Below are 15,624 nucleotides of genomic sequence, written 5' to 3'. Positions count from 1 at the left end.
GTATGTCGGCTATCTTCTGCTATATGGCTTCTAGTGGGTAGAGGCCAGGGGTGCTGCTAAACATCTTCCAGCGCGTAAGACTGCCCCACAGCAAAGAATTATTTGGCCAAAATGTCAATAGAAACTTAGCAAACCACTTTTGACATGTTTGACCAGTCACGGCATCCTCTCCATACACTCTACAAATCTGTTTTTTTGCGTTTAAGTTGTTTTACCTTTCTTGAAATAATAAAGCATAACAGTCTGAAAATGCTGTATATCTTCTTTCATCTTTACTATTAAAGTGGCTGCACAAAAAAGTCACCAATTTTGACAAGTTTTTTTTTAAATGCACGCTGATATGACAGCTGTCACAATATAATCTAACAAATATGTTTTGAGTGAAGTTAAAGACAACTAAATACTACTAAAGACATCGTATGAGAAAAAAACACAACTGACTTTTTGGCCAACCTAACATAATAAAGCAAACTACAGGGAATCCAGAAAGCTTAAACAGAAAATTTCTTCAAAGCCCACTTAGAAGCCGGTAAGCCAACCTTGCAGGGAGCCGTCTGTCCAGAAATCAAAGGCCACTGAAGAAAGATGTAGATTACATTTATTTTATCACAGGCAAAGGGTGGTTAAAAAAGAAACCACATACTTACAAGGTCTAGATTTAATGGGTAATTTAAATAAATGGGAAGCAGCTCTACTAATGAAAACACATGACTGAGGGAGAATGTGGCTGTGTGTCTCAGAGGCATTCCAACTGTGAAAGGAACTTCTGTGAATTGTTCTTGCTCCTACAAGGTCTGTACTGGCAGCCCTACATCAGAATTTGGGACCAAAACCATGGCACTGAGGCTGAGAGCAACTCCTTGGGCTTCCTCAGGGCCCCTTACATGTGGGGATGTGAGGAAGGACATTCTGTGGACAGTGGTCCTACCCACTTCCTTGAGTAAAAACCCACAGTGCCCCCTCAGGGCTCCAGGAGGAGGGTGTGCTTGGGCTGGCTGCCCACAACGGACATCTAGTGTGTTCTAATTCCCATGTTAGTGCCATTCATTCAAAAGTTATATAAAAAGCCAGGAAGAGACTGGTAAATCCATCCCATTAGTTTGAGGAAGCCTCAGAAAAACTTTCTGTAAGGAATCAAAGGTGAGCAAGGACCTGGGGTTTGGGACAAAGATACTTTTTCAGTGATGAAGAATTATTTTTTGTTTAATTCTGTCATAGCTCTGTTTGAAAGGGGGATATAAGGAGTGGTTCCCATAGTAATCGAGATTAGTCTTACAGACTAGCAGTCTCCAGCCTTTTTGGCACCAGGGACTGGTTTTGTGGAAGACAATTTTTCCACGGACTGGGACATGGGGGAGGGGGTGGGCCGAGGACGGGGAGGGTGGGGCGGAGCGAGATGGTTCTGGGATGATTCAAGCTCATTACATTCAAGCTCACCTCCTGCTGTGCAGCCCAGCACTGGTCTGCGGCCCGGGGGCTGGGCACCCATTACACGTAGTAGGCACTGTTCACCCCAAGACTGGCCACTACACAACTTCAAAGCCTTTCTCTTTATAATTTCCAATTACCACACCATTTAAACTCCATTTCCTGCATCCAGATCCTGCCATCTTCTACTACGAGGTTGGACAGACAGCTACCCCACAGGGCAGAGGCAGTGGCGAGTAGCCCAATCCTGAGTGATGCTGCTTGCCACCATTGCTACTAAATGGTTGCTGGGAAGTGCCAACAGGCTGACAAGATGGCATTGAAAAACTGACACTGAAATGCATTTTTCTGGGAAAACCACAAGAACAGGACTAGAACTAAAACATCTGGGTGCAACCAAAGACAGGCGCTGGCACTGGAAAAGAGTCCAGCAGAGAGGAGCCATGAAATTGCTGTAAGCTTCCCATTCCTCCCCGCTACCCCCAGCCCGTCCCCACCATGCCCACTGGGTAGAAGGCAACCTTTTAACAGACTCAGAAAGAACCTTCATGTAGAGGGGAGAAGAAGGAAAGGAAAAGGAACCCTCAGTGAAAAGTCCAGAGGTCTAACTGTTCCAACTACACTCTACTGGCTCTTATTAGCTCTGTATAGAATAGGCCTGATCCCATCCAGGATAATTTTCCCTTGTCTCATCTATATGAAAACTCCAAAGAAGGAAGAGTAAAAAGCAATGGTAAAAGAGAGAAGACAGAGGACTTAGGAGGTGAGGATTCTTTTAACTTTGACCTATCGATCCAGAGGCAATCAATGGGCCTACCATACAAGAGCTAATAAATCAACATCTTTCTTTTCCTGACCCGGAAAACCCAAATGAGATGGTGAGTGCTAAATATCCTAATCAGGAGGCTGTACCACTCTCAGACTTTCTCGACAGAAGGCGATGCTACCACTAGGATTCTCTCTCCTTCCCCTTTAGGTCCCAGCATCACATGAAGACACGCAGGATGGTCTAAGGGACATTAACTAGGAAGCAGGAGAGCCATTAAAACATACTGAACAAATATTATTTTCATTGATGTCCTTCTTACTCTGTTTCAATCAGAAAAATATTTGAACAATTTGAATCTCTGTCCCTTTTACCCTAAAATACTCCACTAATGTCCTGGAAGTCTCCTTTGATTCCCACTACCAGGTCCACTGGCATTTAGGTCTCTTACCATCCTGGTCACTCCCCTCTTAACCTTCTGCAGCATGCTCATGTCTGCCCTTCCTAACAGAATGGTCCTCAGGTTGAATATCACATTCCAGGCCCACTCTAATCCAGGCTGAGCCAGCACCTGACTCCACCGCTCTCTGGATCCTGTACTTCTGGGTTATGGATCAGGACTGTAGCCTTTCTGACAGTATCACAATATTTATTGCTATTGTTTCATAAAAATCTGAGTTGTTTTCATTTGTATGGTATTTAAGACATGTTTCTTTTAATCTTACCCATCTCAAAAATGTGTCTTTTTCTTTATGCCTATATATTCATTAAACACAACAACCTTGCTTGAGCGCTAGAACTCTATCGTATGCATTTCTATATTCCCAGCATAGTGCCTAGTGGAAAGAAAATAAATTATTAAAATAGCCATGCAACTGAATGACCCACAAGCATGATGAAGCTCATTCTGGAGATGACTCATGATCTAAAGATGGGAGATACTCAGGCTCTAATCGCAGGCTTGCACTTTGATCCACGTGACCAGCGGGTGACAGTGTGGTACGCCTGCAAACCGGGAGCTGAGGGCAGAGCACCGTGCACTCAATGGCAGGAGAGCTGAGAAGACTTACATACCCATACAAAAGCAGAGAGAAAAATGACTGATGAGTACATCCATTTCTTTTAGGCAACGCGTCCTCGGAACTAATGACACAGCCTAAGCTGGTTTTGCTTAGACGAATCAGAGCCAGCCTGACAAAAGAAAATGTTCCAGATCTTCTTGGACACTCAAATGCCATCTTCCTCGGGAAGTCTTTTTCATCCCTCAATTAATTGTGCTTTTCTCTGCACTCTCATGATGTTGCATATACTTTTCATAATTCATTGTTATTTTTCCTTGTTCAAGTTTTTCATATGGTTGTTGACACTAGACTAAAAGCTATTCAAGAAAACAGAAACTATCTCACTAATTTACATATCATCCATCATCTATCAAAGCCTGCCTTTCTTATAAGTGGTGCTTACAAAAATCTTGGCCTAATTAAAGAAGGCTCCCCGAATCTGTTTATTGTGCTAATGCCTACAAGCGATGTTCCAGGATCTTCTGACAAGAATGTAATTTGTATAATTCTTATAGTGATATCTTTAACAGCAAAGAACTAGAACAGACTTATAAAAGTCTCATGTCAAGCTGCCCATTTCCAGTAATGGGACCCAACTGAAAGTAAGTAGGCGGTAGAGACAGACTCAAACTGCGAAGTCCCAAGAGAAAGAATGCCTCACTTTACAAATATCCATTAAGTTACAATTCAATTAAAGCATCGGAAAGGAATTCATAAGTATCAGTAGACCCTGTAATTGCTTAATTAAGGATAGAAGCCCAGCAAACACAACAACAATAACAGCCTGATTCATTATCACCTCTGTGATAGCAGAATGGGATTTCTCACTTAAACATACATTGGCTTTAATTGCTTAATTTGGTTAAGCTCTGGTAATCAATGGGGATCCACCATTCCTGGGGCCAGGAGATGAGGAGGATGTTCCTGTTTACCTTCCCTCTCTTCTCATTAGAGGTTGATATTCCTATAGGATGGAGACATTAAAGACAAAGAAGGAAATGAAGTGCTTTATTCAAAGGCATTAAGGGTGGAAGGACACACAACCAAACCTTTAGTTCACCAGCCACATACCCACCACCACCATTCATCAAATCCCAGGCACCTAGAACCTTTTCTCATTGCCTCCCTTGTCATAATGCAGCTGCATCATTTGCTAGTCTTGTTCCATGACTAGGTAACTGGTTAATGATAAGCCCCCTGCTGGGATGCACACGGGAAGCCCCTACCACGTGGCTGCTGCCTTCTAGGTGGTTTGTGCCAGGAGTTCCACAGAAGGTGACTGACACTCACCCTCCCCGCCCCAAACCTGCCTTGGTCCACAGTTCCTCATACATACTGCTGTCCTACCTTTATAACACAGAAATGCAAATGGGGTGGGCCCACTCAGTGAGTTAGCGGAAGACCCCAAATCTGATAAAAGACTAAGTAGAATACGTATACTGCATTGAAGCCTCTGATTATTCTCTTCCATTCCAGGCATTTGGTTTACGGGCACTAACTTGATACCTGCTATGCTTAGCCAACAGGACAACTTCCTGAACTGTGCCCTCAGCATGACCCAGATACCCCAGAGCTAAGAAAGAAATTCAAAATAAGGAAGTGTAATATAAAGGTCACAGCAATAAAACACTCGCTCCATGCCTGCTGGTGCTATTAAATAAAAATGTGACTCAAGGGCCAAGCAATTTACCAAATGTATGCTTCAGGATCCCTTTAGACAAAGAAACTAAGTAAAATGGACACACACGACAAGTGAAAGTAAACTAAAAATAAAGAGTGCCAGTAAACTGTTTTTGTTCTAATGAAAGGAAATGGGGCTCACTAAATACTAGATGAGGAAAAAGAATGCTTTTAAACAAATTCACGCTGGCTGGGATCCTGACTTCCTGTTAACTCAGGACAAGAACCAACTGACTGCCTCCAAGACTGCAGTAAGTATGCATAGGAGGAGGCCACAGCAGCAGGCGGAGGGACCTTGAACAGTCTCAGTTCTGACAGGGTAAGGTCACCTGCTCACCAACCAAACCTAAGCCAGGTGCTCAAAGGACTAAAGGGCAAGAGCCTTCAGGAGGCACTAACCTGTTAGCTACAGCTGACGTTGCCCAGCCCCACCTGCTATCCCATCTGACCAAACAATCATTCCACGTACAGGGGTGCAGGAACCATGACAGAGAGGCCAGCTGGCTTGGGCCAAATGCCACTCCCTATCAAGCTGTGGGGCCGTCTGCCCAAAAAAGGCTACATAAAAATGGAAAGTGTCCACCCCACCTTGAAGTCCAGAGGGCTCTCCAAAAGGCTGGGATTAATGAGAGCAGCACATACGGGACTGCTAAACAATGATCTTGACTTTCCCCTTGAGAATCACCATCCCAACTCTCTCCTGGCTGCAGAGGCATCACTCCCAGCCATTCTTACATGGTGTGGAGCGCCTCCCGCAGAGAGCGGCAAAGCTGTGCTGTGAGGGTCACTGTCCAGGCGAACAGCTCCACAACGTGAACACTGTGCTTGTGTCTCCACTCACTTTCAGCTTTGGAGATGGTCTCAGAGGACCAGAGAGCCCTTCTCTCTCTGAGGACACTCCCTCCACCCATGTTCTCCATCCATCTTATTCATTCCATCCCTTCCAGGTCAGTACTCCATTAACCATTTCTCTACATCCTTTCTTAGCTCCTTCTCCTCAGCATCAGACCAGCAGTACTCTCATGTTCCTTATGTTATTTTCTCACTCCATTTTTTTTTATATTCTCATTTGCCAAGAAGACTTGTTGAGTTTTTACATTCTGTGATTGGTATTATGAAAACAATAGGTATACTGAATAGCTTTCCCAACTATACATGCTATACATTCTGTTCCAGACTTGAATAAGAATTACAGTACAAAAGTACCCAAATGCTGACATCCTCAGAATGTCACCCTGACCCTTTAGCTTTCCTTTTCAGCACTCCTTTCCCATTCTCTGTTAGATTTTTGTGAAGAACAGTCTATTTTTAATTCTGTCCCTTATTCCCCATATTTATCCCTCAATTACCTGTAATCTGCCTCTGGCTGAATCAACTCTGATGAGATTGCACTGACAAAGGTCATCTGTGACTTACTAATTGATAAATAAGAAAATAACTTCACGTTTTTATCTACTTGATCTTTTAGGTAAAATCTCACATTGCTAACTCCTTGGAACTCCCTCAGCTTCCAGAAGACTGGGTTCTCCTTAATCCTCTGACCACGTTTTTTCCACCCATGAATGCCTGGCCTACTCCTCACAGGCTGGAATTTTCCAAGGTGCTTACTCCTCCTAACCTGGCTGGTCCTCTAGGCGCTGAAACTGTTTTAACTATGCCCTGTACGGTGATGGCTCCTCCACATGAATAATATGCCTAGGCCCCTCTGCTGACCTGGATGTCTCCATGGATACCTCAAATATTACACTGCGAAAACCAAACCAATGATCTCTCCTAAAACCTACTCTTATTTGCGTGTTACCTTTGGACATCACACTCTGCCCAATCACTCAACCTTGGATGCTTTACGTTCTCTCCTACACTTCAACATCATCTCCCATCCTCGACCAAAAAAAAAAAAAAAAAAAAAAATTCCATACATTCCCCAAGTTCTCAAGTCTTCCTCTTAAGTATTTTTTCAATTCTTCCCTTCCCCACTGTCAGAGTTCAGGCCTCTATCCTGCTTGCCTCTTAACTGCTCTCCCAAACCACAGCTCCATTTAGCCCTATGTATCCACCAGAATGAACTTTCTTAACCCAAGAAGACTAGCTGCTGTCTGCATTTCCAGCTTCATACTAACACCCCTCTCCTCACTGTTTATACTCTACTGATACCGAAGGGTTCATGGTTGCCTGGACACATCAGGACATATCATACCTCTACAGCTTTGTACATGTTATTATCTCTACCCAGACCTTTCCTCTCTACCTCCTCATCTCCCCTCCCCCAACACTGCAAATTCCTATTTGTCCTTCAATACACAGCTCAGATTATCAAATCCTCGGCAAGACATTCCCCGATCCCCAGCTAAATAACCAATCATTGCCCTCTTTGTGCTACTTCTGTGCCTTGTAAATGATTTTATCATCTCACCTAGGGCCCGACACTGCAGTTTCTTTACATGTCTGTTTTCCCCTAGAGCTTCTTGAGATCAAGGACCCAATCTCAAGAAGATGGCGTGGAGTTCCTCGCTCCCGAGTCTCAAAGGGAAAAGCCAGTAGCCTTCCTTTCAGTGACCTTGTCTGTCAGGAGGAGACTAGAACAGCTCCTTTTCATGATTTGTTTCTATCGGAAGATAACTATGGCTCTACCATGGAGACTTTGACCTATGGTCATTTCATACAAGAGTTAAGGACAGCTCTAGTTATGACACAAAATCTTTGTGAGGGGATGAGGAAGGAGATGTATGTACTGAGTATCTACTTTTATGGTAGGCTTGTTCTGAACCCTTTTTCTCATCTCATTATACTCTCAGACAACAATCCTGACAGACATGATACTTTTTTCAGTTAACTGATACATAAACTGAGGCTTGAAGTGGGTAAATAGTCTCTCTAAGTCTCTGCCTGTACAGAGTAGAGCCATGATTCAAACCGAGGTCTGCTTTCTCTTATGACTTTTCAATGTCCTATATTCTTGCCAGGTTTCTAAAGAAACCAGAAGATGTATAATATAACCACATATAGTATAGCAGGAGACAAATGTAAAAGCTTATATTTTTATCATGTATTTGCTTCTGTAATCTATCTTTCAGAATGTAAGTGAACTCAGGCAATGCCTTTTGAATTGCTATGCTTAGAATAATGCCAAGTACACAGAGGAACTGGCTGATGCTGAGCTGAGTGATCAGACTGCTTGTGTTTAAGTAGGGTACAACCAAGGCTTCTGTAGGAAAACTCCCGCCCAGATAGGTCCAAAGCTCCAAGCAGGCTCCATTCAGGTAGTTTTGAGTTTATAAACCAGAACTACAGCGTTTTCTTTCCCCTACAGATCTGTGGCCAAGTTTCTAAGAGAAAAGAATACTGCTTCTCTTTCACACCTCTGGACGAAGCTCTACAATGCCAAAAAGATGCTTTTGTTTTGCAAGTATTGAGCAAAGGGTGAGATGAATATACAGGGTCCAGCAGAAGTAAGGCTTGCTTGAGTGTGGCTGATAGGGTACGTGAATGTCTCGCATGAGGTTGACAGCAATTTGAACATTTCACCTAAAATGTCATACGGTGTGTTCCAGAGTGATATTGTTGTTATAGAATTATATGCTTACGATTTTGTAATAAAAAAGGGGTGTTATTTGTGCCAGACCCTGTATGCCTCAAACTCTGCAACAAGAAATTACTGATATGGACCTTCTCCATGATAGAAATCTTTTTCTAAAAAGGTTGTTATTTATTTTTTAGAGAGGGGGGAAAGGATGGAGCAGGAGAGGGAGAGAAACACTGATGTGTGAGAGAAACATCAACTGGCTGCCTCTCACATGCACCCCAACCAGGCCCAGGCCCACCACCCAGGCATGAACCCTGACCAGGAATCGAACAGGTGACTTTTGCTTTGCAGGGTGACACTCCAACCAACTGAGCCATACCGGTCAGGGCAGGGCTACAGTAATCTTAAGAGTACAAATGGCTGCTTGGAAGGGCTCTCACACATTTCTACACGGCTCCACTGTACAACTCACATTCGCAAAAACACAAGCCCAGCAGCCCTCCAGTGAGGTGTGATTTGTCTCAGCCTATCTTTTTTACAGCTGCCCCTGAGCTCGTGTCAGGCTTCAATTAGTCCCTTCAGAAAGCCGCAGAGCTGCGGAGTGATCACTAACCTCTTAAGCATGTGCGGGAGAGTCTCAACCAGAAGTGACGGCCCAGCAGCAGCACTGAGCTTCACGGTCATGTGTTCAGTGAGTGATTTATCTCACATAACAAATCCACTTAGCTGGAGCCAGAGGGAGACCCTTAGCCAGAGAAGAAACTATCACTGCCTTCTAGGAGAAGAAGGCTGAGGCAATTTGGCAGGGACAACAAACATGGGGCCCGGCTCTTCTCTCCCATGGCAAATTTTATTCAAGAATCCAAGAGCAGTGCTGAGGCAACAGGACAGCCTCCGAAACGCAGTGCGCATTGGGAGAACACAATAGTGTGTCCCTTGTGAGGGAGAGAATGTTTTTGTGGGTATGGGGTGGGATACAAGCTGTTGAAGTAAAATGACGCTTTCTTTCAGAGACCACAGTTTCTTTAAAGTCCTGACTGGTGCTAAAGTTATTATTTGCCAGTAGGGAAGAAATGAAGGAATTTATACCTTGAGTACATAAATATAAACTGCTCAAAGAGCACAGTTCATACACAGTCTTGCTGGTTGTGAAATATTCAACTACTAGAAAGAGTCGGATAAGGAAGATGTACATTCAGTCAGCAAGGAAAGAAAGGCTTGCCTTAGTATTCCAACTTCAGTGCAACAGACAACTATGACAGATGCCGGAGCCTGTGAAGGCAATGTCATCTCTGGGGTTTCATAAAGGATGTGGATCCTGATGACATTTGAAAAGAATAAAAGAGAGACAATAGGCACTGCTTGCGGAGCTCCAAGGGCAGAGAGTCTTAGGTCCTCCGCGGTCTGCCCATGACTAACGCGGCAGGGGTGGTCTATTCCAAATAGGAAATGCCAACTGTGAGTATTCTATCATTAATATTTTTCTATGTCTGCAATTCCCTTCACTCAGGCTGCATGAGAATATGTACTGTCCGTGGTTGGTGGAAATGAGGCACAGGGAGAGGGCCCAGGACTGGGTCTGCGGTGACACTGGGACGAAACTAGAAATTTTGTGTTCAAGTCTCAGTTAGAAATGAAAGCACCCAGGTGGACTCCAGGTCCTATCTAAGACACAAAGAAAGAAGGGCATGTGACCTCCAGGGAAGACTTCTGAGCTCCAGGAAGAATTTTCAGAGTAATATGTAACAGGTAAGACTTACCTGCGAGCAGGAAGGTGATAAGGCAAGTTTCCTTTGGCAAATACAGCTTGAGACGAGAACCACTGAAGACATATTCCACCACAGCTTCTGAACGACCGGCCCGCTGGAGAAAGGGCAGGAACTGCTTTGCTTTTTGGGTATCCTGACAGAGAAAAGAAGAAGAGAAGCCTTAGAAGAGTAATGGGATTCAGGCAAATGTTTCTTTGTCTCTGGTTTAGGACACATGCTAGCAGACCACAGGAAGCTAAGAAAATAACCCCATAAAATTAGACATTTCTAAAACCATGACATAGACCAGGTATCCGTGTGACTTCCGCAGAAGAAATACAATTAATCAAAAGTTTCCAGAACATTCTCACTGACTCTGTTTCCCTCTACTCAGTTACTAAGCAATCAGTGGATATACAAATTAGGAAGGTGCTTTGAAATGAGAATTTCACCCCTTCTCTGGGGCAGGAAAAAGAGCTCCTCTTCCTGCCATGGGAAACTGAGGGAAGATCAATACTAACCTTTTATGAAGGTTAATTTAACCTTTAATTTTCATTAAGAAAAGAATGACTCTTAGGCTATGTGATACATCCCCTAAAGTCCTTTCCCAGGAAACCCAAAGAGGTCCATCGCCCATCTGCAATAGGTCACGCAGACCCAGAGCTCACTGTTCTTAATGAGGAGGCGAACGCAACCTTATTTGGGCACCAGTACAGCCAGCACTGCTCCATGCGCTTTCGGGGATGAGCCAGGACCTGGGCGCACTGCTCCTGCTCCCAGTTGGGAGATCTGACCAATCCCACGCCATGTCAGCACAGATAATTACAGAAACCATAAAAACATGAAACCACATAGCACTTTTAAAACTTTTTTCAAGCATCCACACAAAGTACATGCATTCTACCCCCAAAGGTACCAAATCATGGATTTCAAACCCCAGAGCTCTAAGCTACAGAGGAGCTAAGAGCCTTCCAAGCCTTTCAGTCTCTCAATCTACTTAAACAGATGATACAGTAAACATTAAAATATCACATCGCATATGCTGGGGAAACAGTCACTGGATGTCTGAATTTCTGAGGTTTTCAGCCCAGACAGCAGAGCTGTACATTCCCTCTGAGGACAGCAAGCTCTGCACACTCCTGACGCCTAGGGCATAAGTGGTCTGCACTCCGCCATGCTCTTCCTTGCTAACTCTGCTCCTAGCAACAGAGCTATTGTATCTAAATTAATGCACATTAATTAGATAATGAACATTTAACAAGCCATCAAGTTTCTGAGAGTCTTCATAGCAGCCAAAGGGGCTCTGCTAACTCAGAGGTGGTCAGGTAGGCTGGGTTGAAAACAATATTTATAATCATGAGATTCTTCCTTCTCTTCAAACAGATTCTTGGAGAAAAGGGGAAGACAAGTCCTCCATTCTCGGTGTCTCTAAAGGCACATTGGTAAAAGGTAATGGCACAATGGATTTTAGTGGATTGGAAACTCCCCTCAATGAATGCTTAAGCAACACACATTCCACTATACATATACAGTGGGAAAAGACCTTTCTGGCAGTTGGCTGAAGTCTAGAACAGTCAAGCAAGACAAATGCTCCATGGGAAAGAAAGGACTACCTGATTAAAATCCTTTTGCCATACTAGTCTAAATCTGGGACATTATTCATGAACTGAGCCAGTAAGTCAACAACAATTATCAAATTGATTATTGTAAATCATGAGGCAACAGTGTCTCTGAAGAGAAGGCCCTTTCCCTTAAGACTGCAATAATCTATATTTTTTTCCAAAACAGACTTTTGCTCATCACTGTCTCTTGAATGTATTTATCCAAAAAAAAAAAAAAAAAAAAAAGGTACACACGCACACAGAAGTATGCCTGCCTTTACTGTTAACACTGAAAAGGAAGTTGTACCTGACTTGTCCTATTTTGCTAAACGATTACTTGAGATACTGCTGACCCTTAACTGACATGGGTTTCAACTGTATGGGTCTACTTATACATAAGTTTTTTTCAATAAATATGTACAGTACTGCAAATGGACTTTAAATAACGTTTTCTTTTCTCTAGCTTATTTATTTTAAGAATATAATATATAATACATATAACATACAAAATATGTGTTAACTGATTGTTATTTTGAGTGTTCTGGTCAACAGTAGGCCATTAATAGTTTTGGGGGAGTCAAAAGTTATACACATTTTCAACTGTGCAGGGGGTGGGCACTCCTGACCCCTGCATTATTTAAGGGTCAACGGTACTTACTCAGAATGAGCTCCAGGAGAAGCAAAGGTATCTTATTCTTAGCCATAATCACCATCCTCATCATCAATACATATTCTTTTGTACATTTAAATTATATTTTATTGTTTATGCTATTACAGTCATTTGTTCCAATTTTCCTCCTTCGCTCCCCTACACCCAAGCCCCGCCTCAGGCAATCCCCACACCGCTGTCCATGCCCATGGGTCGTGCATTTATAATATATCCTTTGGCTTCTATATTCCCTATGCCGTTCTTTACATCCCCATGACTATTCTGTAACAACCAATTTGTCAATACATATTCCTGACTCCTTCTCAGTCTCAATCTATAACTAAACAGTCCTATATGAGAAACAACATCTGAGAAGACGGGCAAAGAGGTGCTGATATGTCACTGATTATGACAAAGATTAGAAGTGAAAGCCAACTATGACAATTTAAAGCATGAAAACAAATTTTAAAGGCCTTCGAGAATTGGCTATGTTTATTTCCAGGGGCAAAACTGTAAGACAATACATGGAGTTCCCCTAGCCTCTTGAGGTGAGTGTTCCAAAGGTTTGAAGAAGATATGTCCACAGATGATCCATTAAGGGACAAGATGGGAATTTCAGCCAGTTAATAAGATTTTAGAAATAAAAAAAAAAATTCTTATTAAGTCAACCAAATTGAATGTAATCACCAAAAGCTGTCAGCTCTTTCAAATCTCAGGCACAGACAGACAATAATGTCTCTTTCCTTGTCATTTCAAGCACTTCCTCTGCTTGGCATGTTCCTTTTCAATATAAAATTTCTTGAAACCTTTAATATTTGTTTCAGTGGCACAAATGAAAAGACCGTTAAGGCCAACTGACAAGTTCCCTCAGGTGATGTAGCCCTGAAACATTCCCTAATTTAGCTATGAAAATTATTTATAGTAGGAGTTTTGACTATATTACTATAAAATTGACTAAATGTGGTTCAACTATTTGCCTTCCTTCCAAAGAGCCTATCCAAGTAGAGCAATGTGCTTCAGTCTCTTATCCTCATTTCTAAGGTTACAATTAGAGGTAAATAAGAGAAAACTTGATTATGAGAAACATTATAACAGAGACTAATTTAGGCCCTACTGAGGAGATGAAGATGCCACGTGGATCTTAAGGATGATGGTAAAGTGATAAAGTGGAAATGATGTCACTAACATTACATTTTAAATTCTCTTCCAATAACCCTGAAGGAGGACCTACTGTGATGCAATCAAGTTAAGGATTTCTTTATATCTTTAGAATGCCAAAAAATATAGATAGGAAAAATTCCGTTATTTATTTTTTGAGGTTACATAATGTATTCAAGGTCACATAATTAATATGCAGCACTTGAATTCAAATGTATCCAATGCCATAGAGTTTTAATTTTTTTAATTATTTTTTTAAATCCTCACCTGAGAATATATTTATTAACTTTGGAAAAAGGGGGGGGGGAGAGAGAGAAACAACGATGTACAATAATGTACACCAACTGGTTGCTTCCCATATGTGCCCTGATTGGGGACTGAACCCACAACCTAAATATGTACCCTGATGGGGAACCGAACCCACAACCTTTTGGTGCACAGGATGACGCTCCAATCAAATGAGCCACTAGGCCAAGGCTAATTTTTACCCTTGGGAACTATAATCAGGGTAAATTCCAAGAGTTGTTTTTTTGGGGGGTGAGGGGTTACATGTACATTCATCTTATTTTTATTTTTTTCTGACAGTGACTGGGTAGATACTTTAATTTGGATAATTTAATTTGGGTGGTCCTTCCCCCCCCATTACAATTGACATTTAATATTATTTTATGTTAGTTTCAGGTGTAGAGCACAGTGGTTACACAATTATATGATGTTAAAAAAAATAAAATTAAAGGCCTCAGATTTTAAGAGTAACACCAAAACTTACAACAGAATGCTCCTTTTATGGTAAGACTATTGAATACCCAATATTTCTGCTTCCAAGTCTAGTAGTAGACTCTCAGCCCCGGGTTTTCTATGCTGTGATTTATTTACACGAGGTCTGGGAATCTGCTTGTCATAGCTGCCTAGTACTACATTGGCTCGAGGCTTTGAGAACCCGAGTAGATAAATTAGCCATAGTTTTCTGCTTTTTGTACCAATATTCCCTTCCACTGGTGTAAATAATCAAGAAACAACTGTACTTCTGAGAAGATAAGTCTCTTTGGTTGCACTGGTAGTTTTCACATTACCTGTGCTCCAAAACAAACTATATATAAGTATTCTCCTGTACTCTGAGAAAAGCTAATTTAAGGATACATTAGCTACATTTAACCTGCTTTTGTGGATGGTATCCCTTTAAGGAATGTTTCTGCCTCCCCAATGCGCCTTGAAATTGAGAAAGTAATGATGCAACAAATGTGCCTGGGGTGACTTCATTTCAAAGGATGTTAATATCTATACCTCAAACTTACAGGAGCAAGGTTCTGAATGACCCTGAAGAGAGGCAGTATGGTCCTAAGAGAGACAGTAAGGTTAAAAAGACACCTTAATCACACACTTCTACTCTCCCCTCCCTTCCATCCTGTCAGCCCAAACTTCTTCCAAACGTGGGTACATGTGTCTAGGCCTGAAAGAAATCCCCTCCAGTAATTCGGTTGCAACTTATCTCTACAAAATATCACATACATGTTTACAATAATTTAGTATTATGAATTATCAAGTTTGGGAGAGTGCAAAAGTTTGGGGTGGGAGTGGAGGGAGGGCAGGGGAAGCAGGGTACTTATTCAGCAGGTACATGACCAAGGTCCTGAGAATGCAATGTAGAAGCCAAGTAATCTGCATCCTAGAAGATCAGAAGTGACAGAAATCCAAATTCTGTGAATTCTGGAACAGGATTTTAGGCTGTCAGTTTGTACGAGATGTTAGCAAAGTGAATTCTATGATATTTCCACTGAAAATACCCATTATAGTAGGCAATAACACAGTTAAGACTGGTAAGAGGGGAATATCACACAACACACAAACAGCACAGGGAAATGGCAATCAAAGTAAACCTGTTAGTTAACCATTAACCACTCAGGATTGTCACGTGCAAGTCTCAAATGGGAGCTGTTAATAATGAAGTTCACTAATTAGTTCTCATCATCACAATCACTCTTTGATTAACATCACAGGAAAAAGAACTAA

The 15,624-nt window shown here is 42.2% G+C and overlaps 1 protein-coding gene across 1 annotated transcript in view; it reads right to left on the bottom strand.

Moving 5' to 3' along the window:
* SND1 (staphylococcal nuclease and tudor domain containing 1) overlaps positions 1-15,624 on the bottom strand; it is a 412,206-nt gene that overhangs the window by 141,549 nt on the left and 255,033 nt on the right. Inside the window, exon 15 of the mRNA XM_054564546.1 lies at positions 10,219-10,360. Within this exon, the coding sequence (XP_054420521.1) occupies positions 10,219-10,360 (142 nt within the window). The remainder of the gene's footprint in view (positions 1-10,218; positions 10,361-15,624) is intronic.

This window comes from Pteronotus mesoamericanus, unplaced genomic scaffold (genome assembly GCF_021234165.1).
Source record: "Pteronotus mesoamericanus isolate MK-2021 breed Mesoamerican mustached bat unplaced genomic scaffold, CSHL_Meso_final scaffold_85, whole genome shotgun sequence".
In the NCBI taxonomy this organism is placed as follows: Eukaryota; Metazoa; Chordata; class Mammalia; order Chiroptera; family Mormoopidae; genus Pteronotus; species Pteronotus mesoamericanus.
Note: the sequence above shows the minus strand (reverse complement) of the source record. Positions and strands in the feature narration are given on the sequence as shown.